The sequence below is a fragment of the Protomyctophum parallelum genome, assembly GCF_964188405.1.
Source record: "Protomyctophum parallelum genome assembly, chromosome: 10".
NCBI lineage: Eukaryota > Metazoa > Chordata > Actinopteri > Myctophiformes > Myctophidae > Protomyctophum > Protomyctophum parallelum.
The window spans coordinates 8,796,157-8,812,999 of record NC_139704.1 but is presented as its reverse complement, the minus strand read 5'-3'; the positions used below and the strand labels follow the sequence as shown (position 1 = coordinate 8,812,999).

The window sequence follows — 16,843 nt, the reverse complement described above, 5'->3', positions numbered from 1 at the left end:
CACCTCAACTTTCCTGGCTACAGACCAACATAGAACAAACAATTGGAGGGAGAGAGAGAGAGAGAGAGAGAGAGAGAGAGAGAGAGAGAGAGAGAGAGAGAGAGAGAGAGAGGAGCCATCCTCCATTTGATGTGGATGGAGGGAAGGAGAATGCAGGTGGATGATAAGAGAGGACGGAGAGATGGGGTGCCAGAGAGCGCTCCTGTTCCGCTGCACAGAGGGTGAGAGACACAGATGGGGAGAGAGAGAGAGAGAGAGAGAGAGAGAGAGAGAGAGAGAGAGAGAGAGAGAGAGAGAGAGAGAGAGAGAGAGAGAGAGAGAGAGAGAGAGAGAGAGAGAGAGAGAGAGAGAGAGAGAGAGAGAGAGAGAGAGAGATGAGAGAGAGAGAGAGAGAGAGACCGACACAGAGAGAGAGAGAGAGAGAGAGAGCGACACAGAGAGAAAGAGTAATTGAAAGATGGCAGAGTGGTGAGTAACAGTGTGGGAACAACAGGATATGTTTCAATCACACAGGCATTTCAAAAGGCTCTCATGGAAGAAGGGAAAGTGAAAATAACAGAAAAATGTGTCAATCTGAGTGTGTAAAAATGGACCGTAGATTGTTTTCGCCCATTAATACAGTATATACTAGAGCGGTGCCCGTTGGGCACTGGCCTACTTGGAACGATGCAAGTTGGAAACACATGCCCCCACCCAGTTATTATGTCTGTGTCCCTTTTATGCCCATATATGGAGTCTATGCAGATGTCAGAACAAGCACTGTGATGTCAGAACAGGCCACACAGAGAGGGGCGCTATATTCAGCTACAGTATAGTGTAGATCTTCGTCTTACACAAACATTAATTTCCCATTGACAATGAATGGAGAATTTATGTCATATGTAGATGAGCAAATCGGCTATTTCTGTGCTACACAAAGGATGGATGATGTACGATGATAAGAGCGCCCCTCACTTCACTCGGGTGTGATTTATATATAAATAGATCTCTATTATTATAGAGATGCCTGGTCTCTTTCTTGCCGCCTCTTGACGCGTATACAGTATATGCCCGCACCTTAATGTAAGGACGGAATGCGTCCTAAGACACATTCTGCACTCTGATTGGCTGAGCATCGCATAAGGGGTGTGCCACGTGAGTCAATATTTAGTGGCAGAGAGAGAGAGAGGGGACAGTACAGTACAGAGTAGTACAGTACAGTACAGTGCCTGCGTGTGTTTTACTTTGGCTGAATTCCGGGCCTGGAAAGTATGTCATTCCGCGCTGTGATGATGGCTGAATTCGGGATCATGCACATACTTTGGGTATTTCATATCCCTGAATAGAATAATTATTTGTTTACAAACATTGAGACTGGTCGCACAGGTGACTGTTTCATGTAATCAATTTCCAACAGATCTCCAAACCTGTTGTTTTGGGGAATTTCAGTTCATTCAACCTCTTGTGTGTTGGCTAGTGAGGTGCAGCCTATAGGAGACATTTATACTTCATTGCGCAACAGTATTGCATGCAGAGAACAGCTGATATACAAGCTCACATCATAGATGCGACTGTTGTGAGTGTAGAGGTCTGCGTGCATGACACCATCACGGGATGAAGCAAAAAATGATACTTGGTGGACTGCAGGTGCGCGTGCAGCCATGCACAAACAGGCTCTGCTGCCGTTATCGTGAGCGCACCTCCCGTTCTTATGACAGCGACTGGAGGTGTGGTTTTGAGGACAACTGCTTTGAATTGCTAATATTGTTCACACACAAACAGAAACCAATGGACTATATATTTCTAGAGTGAGAGATCACAATACAAATCCTAATCATTCCTCCTCCACACTGGGAGAAAAACAGCATCTGAAAGTTTGATGGGGCATCTTTTTACATGTGATTGCAGTTAGAACTTTTTCATTGCATCTTATGAGAGGTGGGGTTCATGTGCTACCGACCTGCGCGTGCATGCTGGTGCTTATCAGTGTGATGTCGTCTGATAAGGCATCTACGTGTATGTGCTAATTGTTTGTAATTTTTGTGTGAATTTTTCTCAAATTTGGCGAATTTATAATCTCAGATCTACTGTGCCACCAAATATGGAGTTCTACATTGACATCATCAATATAATATATGATGTCAGAGTTCACAGGGAAGCCCCACCCCCCTTCTGTGTAGCCTAGAACTGGAGGTCTGGAACTTGGGGTCATGTGATCAGTGACATCACGTCAGCGTACTCTTTAGCCAAATTCCAATACCCCAAATCTCACACTCGCACGGTGGTGTTACGGTGAAATTGGTGATCTGCTGAAATATGTGATAATCGTGCAACATGATGTCATTGTCCGAATGCAAATCGTTGCAGTGTTCATTAGCACAGCGGTATTCAGGCCACATAATATAAAGACCTCCATGTAAGTTGTGTGAAGTCCACCAGATGGTAACATATTTCGTCAGGTCACCAATTTCACCATAATTAGCGACTGACTCAGTGCGAGTGAACGACGTCGCCGAGACTTTGGGTATTGGAATTTGGCTTTAGGCTGCAGAGTACACTGACGTGATATCACTGATCACATGACATCTACCATAACATTCTATAGGACTTGAATGTTTTGGTTGCACAGCTGGGCGGAGTTACCTACCTGAGGAGGTGATGAAAGAAGCGGCGGGCGTACTTGCTGATTGGCCCCCTGTACTCCAGCACCACCGTGTCAGAGAGAGGAAGGGGCGGGGCATAGAACACACCCAGGGCTGCCTCTAGCTGGGCTGGAGACACAACACACACACACACACACAGTAAATAAATGCACGCACACGCACACACACACGCACACACACACATATGAAACCAGAAAAACCAGACCAGATTAACCATATGAACCCTACTGTCCCTATGCTGGAATATGTCATCTTTAGGTGAACATTTGGTGAAAATAGGCAAAAATAGCAGAGCTAGCTGCGCTGAGCTTGTAGATCGGCTGTTTTCAGCCAGGGTCGAATGATAAACCCCGGTCAACGAAATAGTGGCTAAACTAATCTAAACCTTCACACTACAGCTCCGTGTCCAGGCGGGTAAACAGTCTCACCCTCTCTCTCTGCGTTCAGCTCCTGTAAACAGTCTCACCCTCTCTCTCTGCGTTCAGCTCCTGTAAACAGTCTCACCCTCTCTCTCTGCGTTCAGCTCCTGTAAACAGTCTCACCCTCTCTCTCTGCGTTCAGCTCCTGTAAACAGTCTCACCCTCTCTCTCTGCGTTGAGCTCCTGTAAACAGTCTCTCCCTCTCTCTCTGCGTTCAGCTCCTGTAAACAGTCTCACCCTCTCTCTCTGCGTTGAGCTCCTGTAAACAGTCTCACCCTCTCTCTCTGCGTTCAGCTCCTGTAAACAGTCTCACCCTCTCTCTCTGCGTTGAGCTCCTGTAAACAGTCTCACCCTCTCTCTCTGAGTTCAGCTCCTGTAAACAGTCTCACCCTCTCTCTCTGCGTTCAGCTCCTGTAAACAGTCTCACCCTCTCTCTCTGCGTTCAGCTATGTAAACAGTCTCACCCTCTCTCTCTGCGTTGAGCTCCTGTAAACAGTCTCACCCTCTCTCTCTGCGTTCAGCTATGTAAACAGTCTCACCCTCTCTCTCTGCGTTCAGCTCCTGTAAACAGTCTCACCCTCTCTCTCTGCGTTCAGCTATGTAAACAGTCTCACCCTCTCTCTCTCTGCGTTCAGCTCCTGTAAACAGTCTCACCCTCTCTCTCTGCGTTCAGCTCCTGTAAACAGTCTCACACTCTCTCTCTGCGTTCAGCTATGTAAACAGTCTCACCCTCTCTCTCTGCGTTCAGCTATGTAAACAGTCTCACCCTCTCTCTCTGCGTTCAGCTCCTGTAAACAGTCTCACCCTCTCTCTCTGCGTTCAGCTCCTGTAAACAGTCTCACCCTCTCTCTCTGCGTTCAGCTCCTGTAAACAGTCTCACCCTCTCTCTCTGCGTTCAGCTATGTAAACAGTCTCACCCTCTCTCTCTGCGTTGAGCTCCTGTAAACAGTCTCACCCTCTCTCTCTGCGTTGAGCTCCTGTAAACAGTCTCACCCTCTCTCTCTGCGTTCAGCTATGTAAACAGTCTCACCCTCTCTCTCTGCGTTCAGCTCCTGTAAACAGTCTCACCCTCTCTCTCTGCGTTCAGCTATGTAAACAGTCTCACCCTCTCTCTCTGCGTTCAGCTCCTGTAAACAGTCTCACCCTCTCTCTCTGCGTTCAGCTCCTGTAAACAGTCTCACCCTCTCTCTCTGCGTTCAGCTATGTAAACAGTCTCACCCTCTCTCTCTGCGTTCAGCTATGTAAACAGTCTCACCCTCTCTCTCTGCGTTCAGCTATGTAAACAGTCTCACCCTCTCTCTCTGCGTTCAGCTATGTAAACAGTCTCACCCTCTCTCTCTGCGTTCAGCTCCTGTAAACAGTCTCACCCTCTCTCTCTGCGTTCAGCTATGTAAACAGTCTCACCCTCTCTCTCTGCGTTGAGCTCCTGTAAACAGTCTCACCCTCTCTCTCTGCGTTCAGCTCCTGTAAACAGTCTCACCCTCTCTCTCTGCGTTCAGCTCCTGTAAACAGTCTCACCCTCTCTCTCGGCGTTCAGCTCCTGTCTCAGCAGGCAGTCAGTGATTGAGCTCAGGCCTCGGTAACACTCATCTCCCATGATGCTCCAGTCCATGGCTCCCAGGATGCCGAGCGCCTGGCTGACCTCAGCGCAGCGCAGCCTCTGTTGGAGCAGCTCCGCTGGACCCAGCCGGCCTCCACTCAGGGCTCCTGTTGTAGCATTGAACTTGTGGTTGGTTCATTGTGAATTTAATACAAATATTTCCCTTTGGTATTTAATGCCGTGTAAGAACCGAATCAAACATTTAAAGCTACAATCCATGAGGTATAATATTATGTCCATTGTCTCCCTCTCCCGACAGAGAGCAGTAACTGCAACGATGGCTGAACTAGAATAAAGATGGCAGCACATGTTAGTGTCCAATCTGGTGCGTCATCTGCTTCAAATATAGCTTTATTGACATTGTTTACCACTCTACCATACAGAGTTACAGACTGGTTAAAATAACATTTTATCATTCCTTGATTGTCTTTGTAGCTTATTTTTTAAAGATATTTTTGGGTCTTTTTTGCCTTTATTGATAGATTTACAGTAGGCAGACAAGAAACGAGGAGAGAGATGGGGGGAGGGGGGGGAGACAGAAGACACAGTAAAATTCGTCGGGATCGGGACTCGAACCCACAACACACCGCTAAACTGGCCCAGGCTTGGATTGAAGCTTTAACAGCCGCTAAACAAGTCTTCTTTTTTGTCCGACCAAAATGAACAGAACCCAGCTACATGCATCATCTCCCAACCTGACTCCATGGCCTGCTGTGTCACATATTTCAAAGCAGTCACTGCAGTTTACAATGTCAAATAACTATTGTAATGGGAATTTTAGAATGCCAAATACAGTGCCAGATCGTTATACACAGTAGTATCTTTAAACATAGTGGCAACTGCCAGATTGACAGCTGTGGGTCACGCAATGCATAGGCTGCCCCATAGAGAGAGGAAATGACTCCTATTCTAGGTAACCCCTATAGCCAGGTGCTACTTGTTCCTATTCTAAATGGTATATCTAAACAACATGGAGACAGCTGGGTTGACAGCTGTCGGTCACCTAGAAATGACCTAATTAACTTAGCATGAGAAGCAAATATTGTATAGTGGTTTCTACTGTAGCATTCTAAAAATTCCCACCACACTATAGAACGACAAAATGCACAGGGACACACATCAGGGACACACCTCACACGCCTAAGGGCCTCATCGCAGAGCATTATATGTCCCTTATACGTTTCCAATGCATGTATTATTCTGCAGCATGCCGATGGTTTCTAGGCTTCATTGAGCTCGTGAAGTCGTCTCTCAAAGCCTATTGATACATACAGTGTAATATCCCAGGTTGCATCAAGCTCTAGGCTAAGCACTAGAAATAGCCCGCAGCAGTTACTTAAGCTAAGTAAGTGTCCAGTGGATCGCTCTAAACTCTGACACACAACACTAGATTGGCATTGACTTGTCAATCAATTACGGTAGCTGGGGAAGTCAGTTTAATCTCTGGTGTGTGTGTGTGTGTGTGTGTGTGTGTGTGTGTGTGTGTGTGTGTGTGTGTGTGTGTGTGTGTGCGTGTGCGCGTGCGCGCAAACGGAAACGAGAAATGAGTCAAACATGCACTTTTTTCATTAGCATCATGTATAAAACTGAAAGCTCAGCTCAGGCACTATACAGAATTCTTTATTTACCCCGGGTAGTAGCTGATTGCACATAGACACACACACACACACACACACACACATACACTACAAAAAGAGCGATAAAGCTGGCTAATAGTTTAATTTCATGTGTGTGTGTGTGTGCATGCATGTACACACATGTAGGCCTACTTGTGTGCCTATGGTTCATGTGATGCACATGCCATCATTGCCATGCAGTCTTCGTCTTTGCCCTGCCCTGCTATGTGTGTGTGTGTGTGTGTGTGTGTGTGTGTGTGTGTGACTGTGTGTGTGTGTGTGTGTGTGTGTGTGACTGTGTGTGTGTGTGTGTGTGTGTGTGTGTGTGTGTGTGTCGTCACACAACTGTGGTGTATGGTATATGTGTCACTGGTGCGTGCCGAATGCATGCGCCATGCGGTCTTCATCATTGCCACCTATACCTCATCCCCTGTCTTGTGTGTGCATGCATGGGGGGGGGGGGGTAGTTAGTTACTGTGATGAGTGTGTATGAGCAGAGCCGATGTGATTGATTATGCCTTTTGACCGGAGGTGATTGATTATACCTTCCTTGGCTGGGACATTGAGTGTGGAGGATTAGCTCACTGAATAATGGAAGGCGCAGGTTTTGTGCCCGTAGTAGTCAAGGTGTCTCATTCTGTGTATGTGTGTGTGCATGCATGTGTGTCTTTAGACTGCATGGGTGTGAGGGTAGTGATATGTGGGCACTGGGCAGAGCTGTGTGTGTGTGTGTGTGTGTGTGTGTGTGTGTGTGTGTGTGTGTGTGTGTGTTAGATTCCAGCCTGTTTCCTGGCGCCTCTTTGTCTGCAATACACTTTCCTCCTTCTCATGTCTCACGTCTCTTGTGATGAGACAGCTGAGAAGGTGCGTGCGTGCGTGCGTTCGTGCATGCGTGTGCAGGTGCACGTGCGTGCGTGTGCAGGTGCACATATGAGCACCTTCAGTTCAATGCCAAGGCTGATCAAACTGGCCACTTGAACACAGCAGTGCATAGTCATTCATTAATGAAAACCAATCCAAAACTACCACAACATAATGCAACACGTGTCAGGATTTGAACTTCTTCTACTTCTTCTTATCGGATCATTATCGGCATCACCCCAACATTGTCTGGACAATACCTATTGGGTTGCTTGAATAATCAAAGCACTTACTAGCCAGGTCAGTGGCCTTGTGCTCTCTGAGACTGGGAGGTCAGGGTTCAATTCCTCAGCCGAGACATATCAAAGGTATGACTGGGGTCATGTAAGTCCCTGTGACATACTAGCGTGATGATGACCAGGGGGTGTACTTGTACATCAAACCGCCTCATGCTACAGAAACAGTAGCTAGGCTCCTGACCTCTGGGCCTCATGGCTACAGAAACAGGAGCTAGGCTCCTGACCTCTGGGCCTCATGGCTACAGAAACAGTAGCTAGGCTCCTGACCTACGTATGGGCCTCATGGCTACAGAAACAGGAGCTAGGCTCCTGTACTATGGGCCTCATGGCTACAGAAACAAGAGCTATAGGCTCCTGACCTCTGGGCCTCATGGCTACAGAAACAGGAGCTAGGCTCCTGACCTCTGGGCCTCATGGCTACAGAAACAGGAGCTAGGCTCCTGACCTATGGGCCTCATGGCTACAGAAACAGGAGCTAGGCTCCTGACCTATGGGCCGCCCTCATGGCTACAGAAACAGGAGCTAGGCTCCTGACCTATGGGCCGCCCTCATGGCTACAGAAACAGGAGCTAGGCTCCTGACCTCTGGGCCTCATGGCTACAGAAACAGTAGCTAGGCTCCTGACCTCTGGGCCTCATGGCTACAGAAACAGGAGCTAGGCTCCTGACCTCTGGGCCTCATGGCTACAGAAACAGGAGCTAGGCTCCTGACCTCTGGGCCTCATGGCTACAGAAACAGGAGCTAGGCTCCTGACCTCTGGACCTCATGGCTACAGAAACAGGAGCTAGGCTCCTGACCTCTGGGCCTCATGGCTACAGAAACAGTAGCTAGGCTCCTGACCTCTGGACCTCATGGCTACAGAAACAGGAGCTAGGCTCCTGACCTCTGGGCCTCATGGCTACAGAAACAGGAGCTAGGCTCCTGACCTCTGGGCCTCATGGCTACAGAAACAGTAACTAGGCTCCTGACCTATGGGCCTCATGGCTACAGAAACAGGAGCTAGGCTCCTGACCTATGGGCCGCCCTCATGGCTACAGAAACAGGAGCTAGGCTCCTGACCTCTGGGCCTCATGGCTACAGAAACAGGAGCTGGGCTCCTGACCTATGGGCCTCATGGCTACAGAAACAGGAGCTAGGCTCCTGACCTCTGGGCCTCATGGCTACAGAAACAGTAACTAGGCTCCTGACCTATGGGCCTCATGGCTACAGAAACAGGAGCTAGGCTCCTGACCTCTGGGCCTCATGGCTACAGAAACAGTAGCTAGGCTCCTGACCTATGGGCCTCATGGCTACAGAAACAGGAGCTAGGCTCCTGACCTATGGGCCTCATGGCTACAGAAACAGGAGCTAGGCTCCTGACCTATGGGCCTCATGGCTTATTGGAACCGTTGATTCCCAGGGCTACTTACCCTCCCTGTATGTCACCATGTATGTAAAACGCTCATCATAGCTGTTAGATTATATATACACAGTCAAATCTGCATGTTAATGTATCCAACACACACACTTACAAACTGTAAGTGTACAAATGTAACAAAATGACCCCTACAGGTGCATTTTTGTTCTTAGGGAATAGAATTTTCATATTGGGAAATGAGTACGCACAAATACTAATTCAGTAAATTATATTTCACTAGTCCTTACCCGTTCTGAATATATGAACAGCAAATCATGTTCAGTGTGCGATGTAATAGATCACATTACTGATAGGGGGGGAATTGTTTACAGATGGTCTTGGGAAGTTGGGTTGGGCACAAAAGTATAGGCTAATTAAATGCTGTAATACAATCATAAGTACACCATTGATGTGTGATGTAAATATGGTGGTGATATTCTGCCTATAAATGGAAGTTATTGAATATTTTCAAGTTCGGTGTTGCACTTTGTAGACGGTCCCTAACCGCTCACCGTCTGCTGCCCATGGAGATATAAGCTATTAAACGGTGAACGCGGAGGTTGGCTTTTTGGGCTTCAAAGCAAGTTGTAGTTTGTTCTTTATATAATCAGGATAAGAATTTGATGTTTTGTGTGATTTAGGAATGTGTCGTTGTCATTGCATCTGTCTGTATGTATTTTGTCATTGTGTTGTTCCGACGGCACGGGATCTGTCTTCCCCAAACGTCTCCATTTGGCCACCCCGAGACCCCGACAGATAAGCATTCCGTTGTGATTGTGCTGTTCAGTGTGTCACGCAGCCACGCTGGGTGCGCGGCTGCGCGCAGGGCTGTAACCTGTCGTTGTCAGTGTCCAGGCTTTCAGCGTGCATGTAGCCCATGTGTATGGCACGGCGAAGGAGGTGGTTGAGGAGGGGGCGGACAGTGTGGTCTCGAAACAGTGTGTGTGTGTGTGTGTGTGTGTTCACGTTAACATGCCTCCGTCCAACTGTCGGAGCTTTCAGGTGCCTGTGCCACGCAACCCGGCCGCGATGCTTCCCCAAAGAAGAAGTTATGTCGACTGACGCAAGAGTAGCTGTACTATGGGTCCGAGTTGTTTTCCTCGTGTGGGTCTGATGCATAGGTCTGATGCCTGCCTGGGGGCGGTGTGAAAAAGGGGAAGTGCGTTGGAGAATGCAAGGGGAATGTTGCGCCGGATACTGTGTCCCAGTATTAATCTGTGTCCGTCCCAACATGCATTTCACTGGTGACACTGGTGACACATGATTTGCGGGGAGATGAGTTGTTCAGTACCCCCCTTGTGGCCGCGGGGGGTACTGCGCCCTGGGTGCGGTTGGATTATTATTTCATATAAATGGGTATTGTACTGTAAATATGACATGAATATGAATGCAAAGTTGTGGTTGAGGTGTGGACAGGCTAGCTGTTGGTGTTGTGCATGGTGAGATGTGTGCAAACGGTGTGGTTTAGTAGGAGAAGACGGCCAAAGGATGCAACACACACACACACACGCGCGGCGCCAAATTGTATAGGGCACTCTTTGTTGTGTAGCTAGAGGAAGCATGCCAGTGGGGTAACGGTGAGAACGGTGGCCTGTGATGCAGGTGTCTGTCGCTAAGGGGCGGAGGTGTGTGAGTGTGCGAGGTCAATTCACTAATAAATTCATTATTAATCATGAATGTGTCAAATCGAAAAAAGGGCTTCGTTAAGACCTCCATATTCATATGGTCAATGCCTGTGTGAATGAGTGATTGGTGCAGGCAATGAGGAGATACGGACAGACAGACAGACAGACAGACATTGACTGAATTATAGTATGATGATAGCGTTATAGCTGCATATAATATTGCAATAATAATGCATGGTTGTTACAAAATCCCAAGGCAGACTTGGTCTCACGTTACTCTGTTTGAGAAGCACTGCAGCATGAGACCGACAGGCGGACAGCAAAAAGACCAGTACTAAGAAGGATGATTGATACAGAGCGTGCTCTGTAATGACACTGCTCCACAAAATAATGGACGTACGTAGCGGGTGGGTTGGGCAGGACCATGTAGGTGCTGCTGCTGAATAGCAGGACCATGTAGGACCATGGGCAGGACCATGTAGGTGCTGCTGCTGAATAGGGAAACAAGCAGACTAACTCACTGCTAACTCATACTCTAATGATTTGTAGAAGTTACGCTGGGGAGGGGCGACCCAATTAAAACAACAAGCTGCCAATTAGCTAGCCCACAAATCCCCTAAAGAGTGCACTAATATGGCTAATACTTCAGCTGAGCTGTGTGTGTGTGTGTGTGTGTGTGTGTGTGTGTGTGTGTGTGTGTGTGTGTGTGTGTGCGCGCGCATGCGTGAATCAAATGCACGTGTATGTGGGGGGTGGGTATACTATATGCTATGTGGTTAAATGTGTTTGTGTAGGCCGTAGGGGCCCTTTATATTGTGTGTAAGCGGATGTGTGTATATGTATTGTATGTAGACGTGCTGTTGTGAGTATGAGCGTCTGAGTTGAGAACACAGTGATGTGTTTTTGTATAGTGTACATGCATGTGTATAAATGTGCACGTACACTATGCACTGCACACGTGGATAATAAATACATCTAATCTAACATTGTGAGGGACTATTTTCAGCTTGATTTTTTAAATCAATCTGTTTTCAAATGCATTATCGCGCAATAACAATAACGCAGCTTTGTCAAAAATAAAGGCAACATGAAGTTGCCTTTTTTTGTATTGCGATGTATTTTCGTTCATACAGTAGGTGCTTGTTTGTGAATGTCATTGTCCACTATGGTGTAAGGAACCGGTCAGCTGATCAGAAAAAAAAGCGAGGAAAAAATGCAAGAAAAAAAAAGCTAGAAAAAAATGGTATGATGTTCACGAGACCCGAAACCCCGATGACCTTGGGATAGGTCACTGAGGATACGTCCCAGGTGCATCCATGCGATGCATTGTCATTCTATAGGTGCTTGTTTGTGAATGTCATTTTTCTGATGAAGAGCCGTGAGGCTTGAAACGTCATGTCCACTATGGTGTAAGGAAACGTAATTAATTATTTGAAGCTTTGGAGCTTATTTCAGTGTGCGGAACATTATCTTCTTTCTATTATTAACCTCGGCCCGGCACCTGACGTTTATAGTTATAGTGGACTTGCATGCTCTATTGTATGTTTTCTGTAAGTGCAGGTGTCCCGCTCCACGGAAGGTTTACATGCGTTATTTCAGAACAAACTTGTTCCCCGTCTATCTGTCCCTCCTATGCTGTGCATGTTGCCTCATGCGGCCTGCCTGCCCTTGCGTTGCCTCTGCCGACACGGCCCCAGCCGTGGCCAACGCGTGCCCAGATGAGATAGCTCGGCCCAGGGGGGGTAACGGAGGGAGGGAGTGCTGCTCAAAAAATGAGAGAGAGAGAGGGAGAGAGAGAGAGAGAGAGAGAGCGAACAGGCGCTTGGAGCACGGCCAAGTCTTTCTTCTCTCGTACCCGCCGCCCCCGTCTCCTCCTGTCATGTAGCGGAGGCTTAATGAAACGAATCAATATGGAAAGACGGGGCGAGACGCTACGACAGCGCATTGCAAACAAACAAAATGAGTTGGAGGCTACGTGCGTTTATGTGTGTGTACAGAACCATGGAAATACAAGAATATGCACACATGTACTGAGTGTGTGTGCGTGTGCGTATGCGTGTGTGTGTGTGTGTGTGTGTGTGTGTGTGTGTGTGTGTGTGTGTGTGTGTGTGGACTGTGGAGGGGGTTGGTGGTGGGGGGGAATTATGGTGGTGAAAAGACATGCAGTGACTTTCTTCATCAAAACCTTGGCAGACGATCAGAGGGGAAGCTATTGTTGGAATACAACCTCCCCTCCCCTCTTTTCCCCGCCACGCACACACAGGAGGGGAACACATGTGAATCCGTACGCGGACTCCAGTGCCACACTTGCATGCACGCATGCATGTGCGCATGCATATTCACACCATCCTTCCACCCACTCACCACCACTGCTTGCAAACTTATGAAGAGAGCTGCACATCTTCCTGCCACAGTCACAATTAAAGCGGCTGTGTGCGTGTGAATGCGAGTTTGTTTTGTGCACGCATGTATGTGTAGGCATGTAGGTGGTGGCTGCTTCAACAAAAAAAAGAAAAACATTTTGATTGGCAAACTTTATCTGTGGGCCCGGAGGGAGCGTGGAGCCACTGTAAACGATTTATCGGAAAAATGCATCCCAGAATGCACCTGGGGGGCTCTTGCCCCAGGACGATTATTGAATGACCTCTGAGAGCTTGACTCCTCACCTCCCCGCCTGCCCAACAAATTAACTTCCCTGAGTACGCCAGGAGACATGAGGACGGCCCAGAGCAGGGAAACAATGGCTGCTTGGCTGTTCTGTGCATAGTGGGTTCCGGTATACGTACAGCGTACATGACTCGAGGCGAGACGTGGCTGTGTTGTCAAACAGAGCTGTGTGTGATTGCAAGGTTGCACTAAATCCATGAGTTTAAAATTGACTGAAATTAAGGGAATATTTTTCAGTGGTTTTAAAGAGAGGGTAACATATTATTTATTTGCTAAACTGTTGACACACGTCTCTCAGAAAATAGTATGTCAACTATATATAAAACATTTTTTGGGGAGGAGCCACATTTGATATTTTAGCTTTATCAACTGAAATGATCGACATCCGCCATTTTGGAGAGATAAACTTTGGGTTGCCTGATGACGCGCACCGCAGCGCCATCAAGGGAAATCTTGTCTCGGTGGAATGCTAACTCGACACGCCCATCGACTGCCAGGATGCAGCAACATTATGTGGACGAAAGCAGCTTGGTATTCTAATAACAAGCACAAATAATAAAGATGAACTAAATACATGTACGCACCTAGTCGGAACCTCAGGGCCGCCAGCGGTCCACTATGGAAGGCCAGCAGCAGCACGTCTGCGCCCTCTGGAGCTCCGTCCAGCCCCGTGCCCCAGTGGAGGCCCTCCAGACCCCCTGAGCAACGCATGTGCTGGGCCAGCTGCAGCGTGGGGCCCAAGGCCAGCTCCTCCGACACCAGCCCCAGTCGCAGAGGAGCCAGGCCCACATCGAAGCTCATCAGCTCCCCCTGTCCACCGCCTACCACGACCAGGGCTCCGGCCGGGTGCCAGGCCAGCAGCGAGGGTGGGACGGGGCAAGGGGCAACGAAGGGGTCCCCTGGCCTCCTCTGGTCGCAGAGGACAAGGGAAGAGTCGGCGAGGCCCAGGAGGAGGGCTGTTTCGGACGGGTGGCGCGAGCAGGAGATGGGGCGGGAGGGAAGGGGGATCCTGGTGCTGGTGGGAAGGCGTTGCAGACGGTTCCGGGCGCACTCGTAGGTGCAGGTTTCAGCCCAGCAGGCACCCCTGGGGTCCTGGACATTGGCTTCTGCTGCTGGAGGAGGCGGAGGGGGCAGTTCTACCATCAGCAGCTGGTAGGGCTGTAGCAGGCTGAAGCGACAGTCCAGAGGATCACCCTCTGTGCAGATGGAGCTCAGGACCTGCAGGTAGAGAGAGGGAGAGGGAGGGCAAGGTAGAACACGAGAGGAAGAGAGGACAGAGAGATGTGAACAGGAAGAAATGAAACAAGATAATTAGTGTGGGAAGGATATTATGGCTGAATGAGCTTAGCTTGTTTAAACAAGAAAATGTGCTCTGTGTTTACATATGAAATTCTGCTCTCTGGTTCTACATCGCACTTAGAACCTGAAAGATATCATGACAGAACCCATTTTTGTCTAAGGATTTTCAACACACTTCATTCATAAAATGCTTTCAGATGTTGAGATGAAAGTAAAAACAAAAGTACAGTTACTTAAATATCAGCACACAGATGACAATGCAAAGACACCTCCTGCAGCATCCCAAGAGGTGGTTACACATGCAATGTTTGCTCAGGGGTGCTTGAGTTGTGATGGTAGGCATCATAGAGGCAATACAAACCAAAATATAAAACATTGCTGTACAGTAGGTATCCGTCAGTCTTGCTAGTGGCTGACCTCTCCCACCCATGTCATGCTTGACAGCTGAGCCTGTGACTGACGTGACGTCAATATGTGAAACTAGAAAAGCAGTTCCTGCAGAAACTATGTGGGCTCGCTGAAAATGTATACTGTATGATGTATGATGTACAGTATATGATGGCCCTGCGTCGTGATGATGGATGGTGACGTATTCACCGTCGGCCCCAGGAAGTGGCAGAGGTTTGAATGCGTTGTTATAGCAACCACAGATAGCACCTCTGTGTGAACCTAGAGCCTAAAAAGAAGCATAAATAACTGTATAAAGGGAACTAGTGTGTGCTCACTGGAGCGAGCCCATCCAGAACACAGCATGGTACATTAATTGTCTGATTAGTGTGGTTGCCCTAAGGGCAACCAGACTCTTGTAATTGTAACACTTTATTATTATTGTGGGCTCGCCACAGCGAGCACACACTAGTTATTGCCAGTCTATATTTATTTCTTTATTCAAACTGTTCAGCTCTTTGCAGTGATGTGTGCTTGTATTTTTATTTTTACAAAGTTTTATACTTTTTAACTTTTTAACTTTTTTTTACATCCTTTATAATGAGAGTCGATGGAAGAAAGGTCCCATTTTTCACAGTTAACTTTTTGAGCTCTTATTACTCCGTCATACTTTCACTTTGAAACTTCATTTAAACTTTATAATGTTCATCTATCTTTGAACTTTCATTGGTGAAAAAGTTGTTTTGAAAAAGTTTATACTTTTTAAAATATTTAACTTTATTTATAGTTTTTTCCTCCCATAGACAATGTATGGGATTTTATCTCTAAATCAACCTCACTTTTGCAGCCTCATTACTCTGGCATACTTTGTCGTAGAAACGTGATTTAAACTTTAGAAAGCTCACACGACTCTGGACTTTTTCGTGGTTCAAACCGTATTCGAATACGTTAAACGTTTTTTCCAAAATCGCAGTTCAATCGCAGGCCGTTTCGCCTAATTAGTGCCAACTTAGAGTGCGGGGCTTCTTTGACTAGAGTGTGGAAACTGAAATCCTTTCCTTGAAAATGTACCAAACAAATTGTCGTCCCGGCCAAAATATTCATTTTACACGCATGTTCTTTGGTCATTTTGTAGCCACACATGTCCTCTTTCACACAATGTGACCACCAAAGCACAGAGACATACAGAATGTGAACTACGGCCTGTGACACAAATACAGTCAAGCTGCTCATTGACCTCCATTGTATAATTCTTACGAGGAAATTATCGCGATGACAATTCTTAACTCGCTCTTATAACCACATTTTCGATCGTACCAACACCACAATCGCACATGGTGTACCTCAATATCTCAGGCCACTCACAGCGAAAAAAATATTTGCATTCGACTTTTACTTTTTGCGATAGAGCAATTTTCGGGCATAGTTTCCCCCATTCAGGACCATTGAAATCTCCCAGTCATAGTGCTGGCAAGTAGTAGTACTAGTAGAACTCTTTTTACTTCCACAGCTGAGACATATAAGGGCTTAATTACAGGGCTTGACATTAAAGTTACAAGATCTCAATGAGTTGCTCTGCGATACCTTGTGAGCTTGTAGGTCTGCTATTTGTGCAATTAGCTGGCCTTTACACAGCTCTCGCAAGAGCATGCACGCACGCACGCACACACACACCCTGTCTTCATATTGGCTGGCCTTTACACAGCTCTCGCAAGCGCACGCACGCACGCACAAACACACACGTTTAATTGTTTGTTTTTTTCAATTTCTTTTAAAAAAAAATGAAAAAATGAAAAAATTGAAAAAACTTTAAAAAATGAAAAAAATGAAAACTTAAAAACTTAAACTTAAACTTTTTTTTTTACTTAAAAAGAAAAAACTTCAATTTTTTTGATTTTTTTTTTTACATTTAAAGAAAAGCTTTTAAAAACATTCTACAACTTCCACATACTTTATTCCGCTTTATGCAGTTATTTATGCTTAAACTATAGTTTTTACAAATGTTCATACTTTTTTTTTACTTTTACTTCAG

General features: G+C 46.9%; 1 protein-coding gene across 1 annotated transcript in view; it reads right to left on the bottom strand.

The window, feature by feature from the left end:
• The window catches only part of wdpcp (WD repeat containing planar cell polarity effector), a 112,206-nt gene that overhangs the window by 32,694 nt on the left and 62,669 nt on the right, over nucleotides 1-16,843 (bottom strand). The window contains exons 10-12 of the mRNA XM_083774397.1: nucleotides 13,710-14,343; nucleotides 4,580-4,768; nucleotides 2,627-2,750 (exon numbers count right to left, since the gene is read on the bottom strand). Coding sequence (XP_083630523.1) covers nucleotides 2,627-2,750; nucleotides 4,580-4,768; nucleotides 13,710-14,343 — 947 coding nt within the window. The remainder of the gene's footprint in view (nucleotides 1-2,626; nucleotides 2,751-4,579; nucleotides 4,769-13,709; nucleotides 14,344-16,843) is intronic.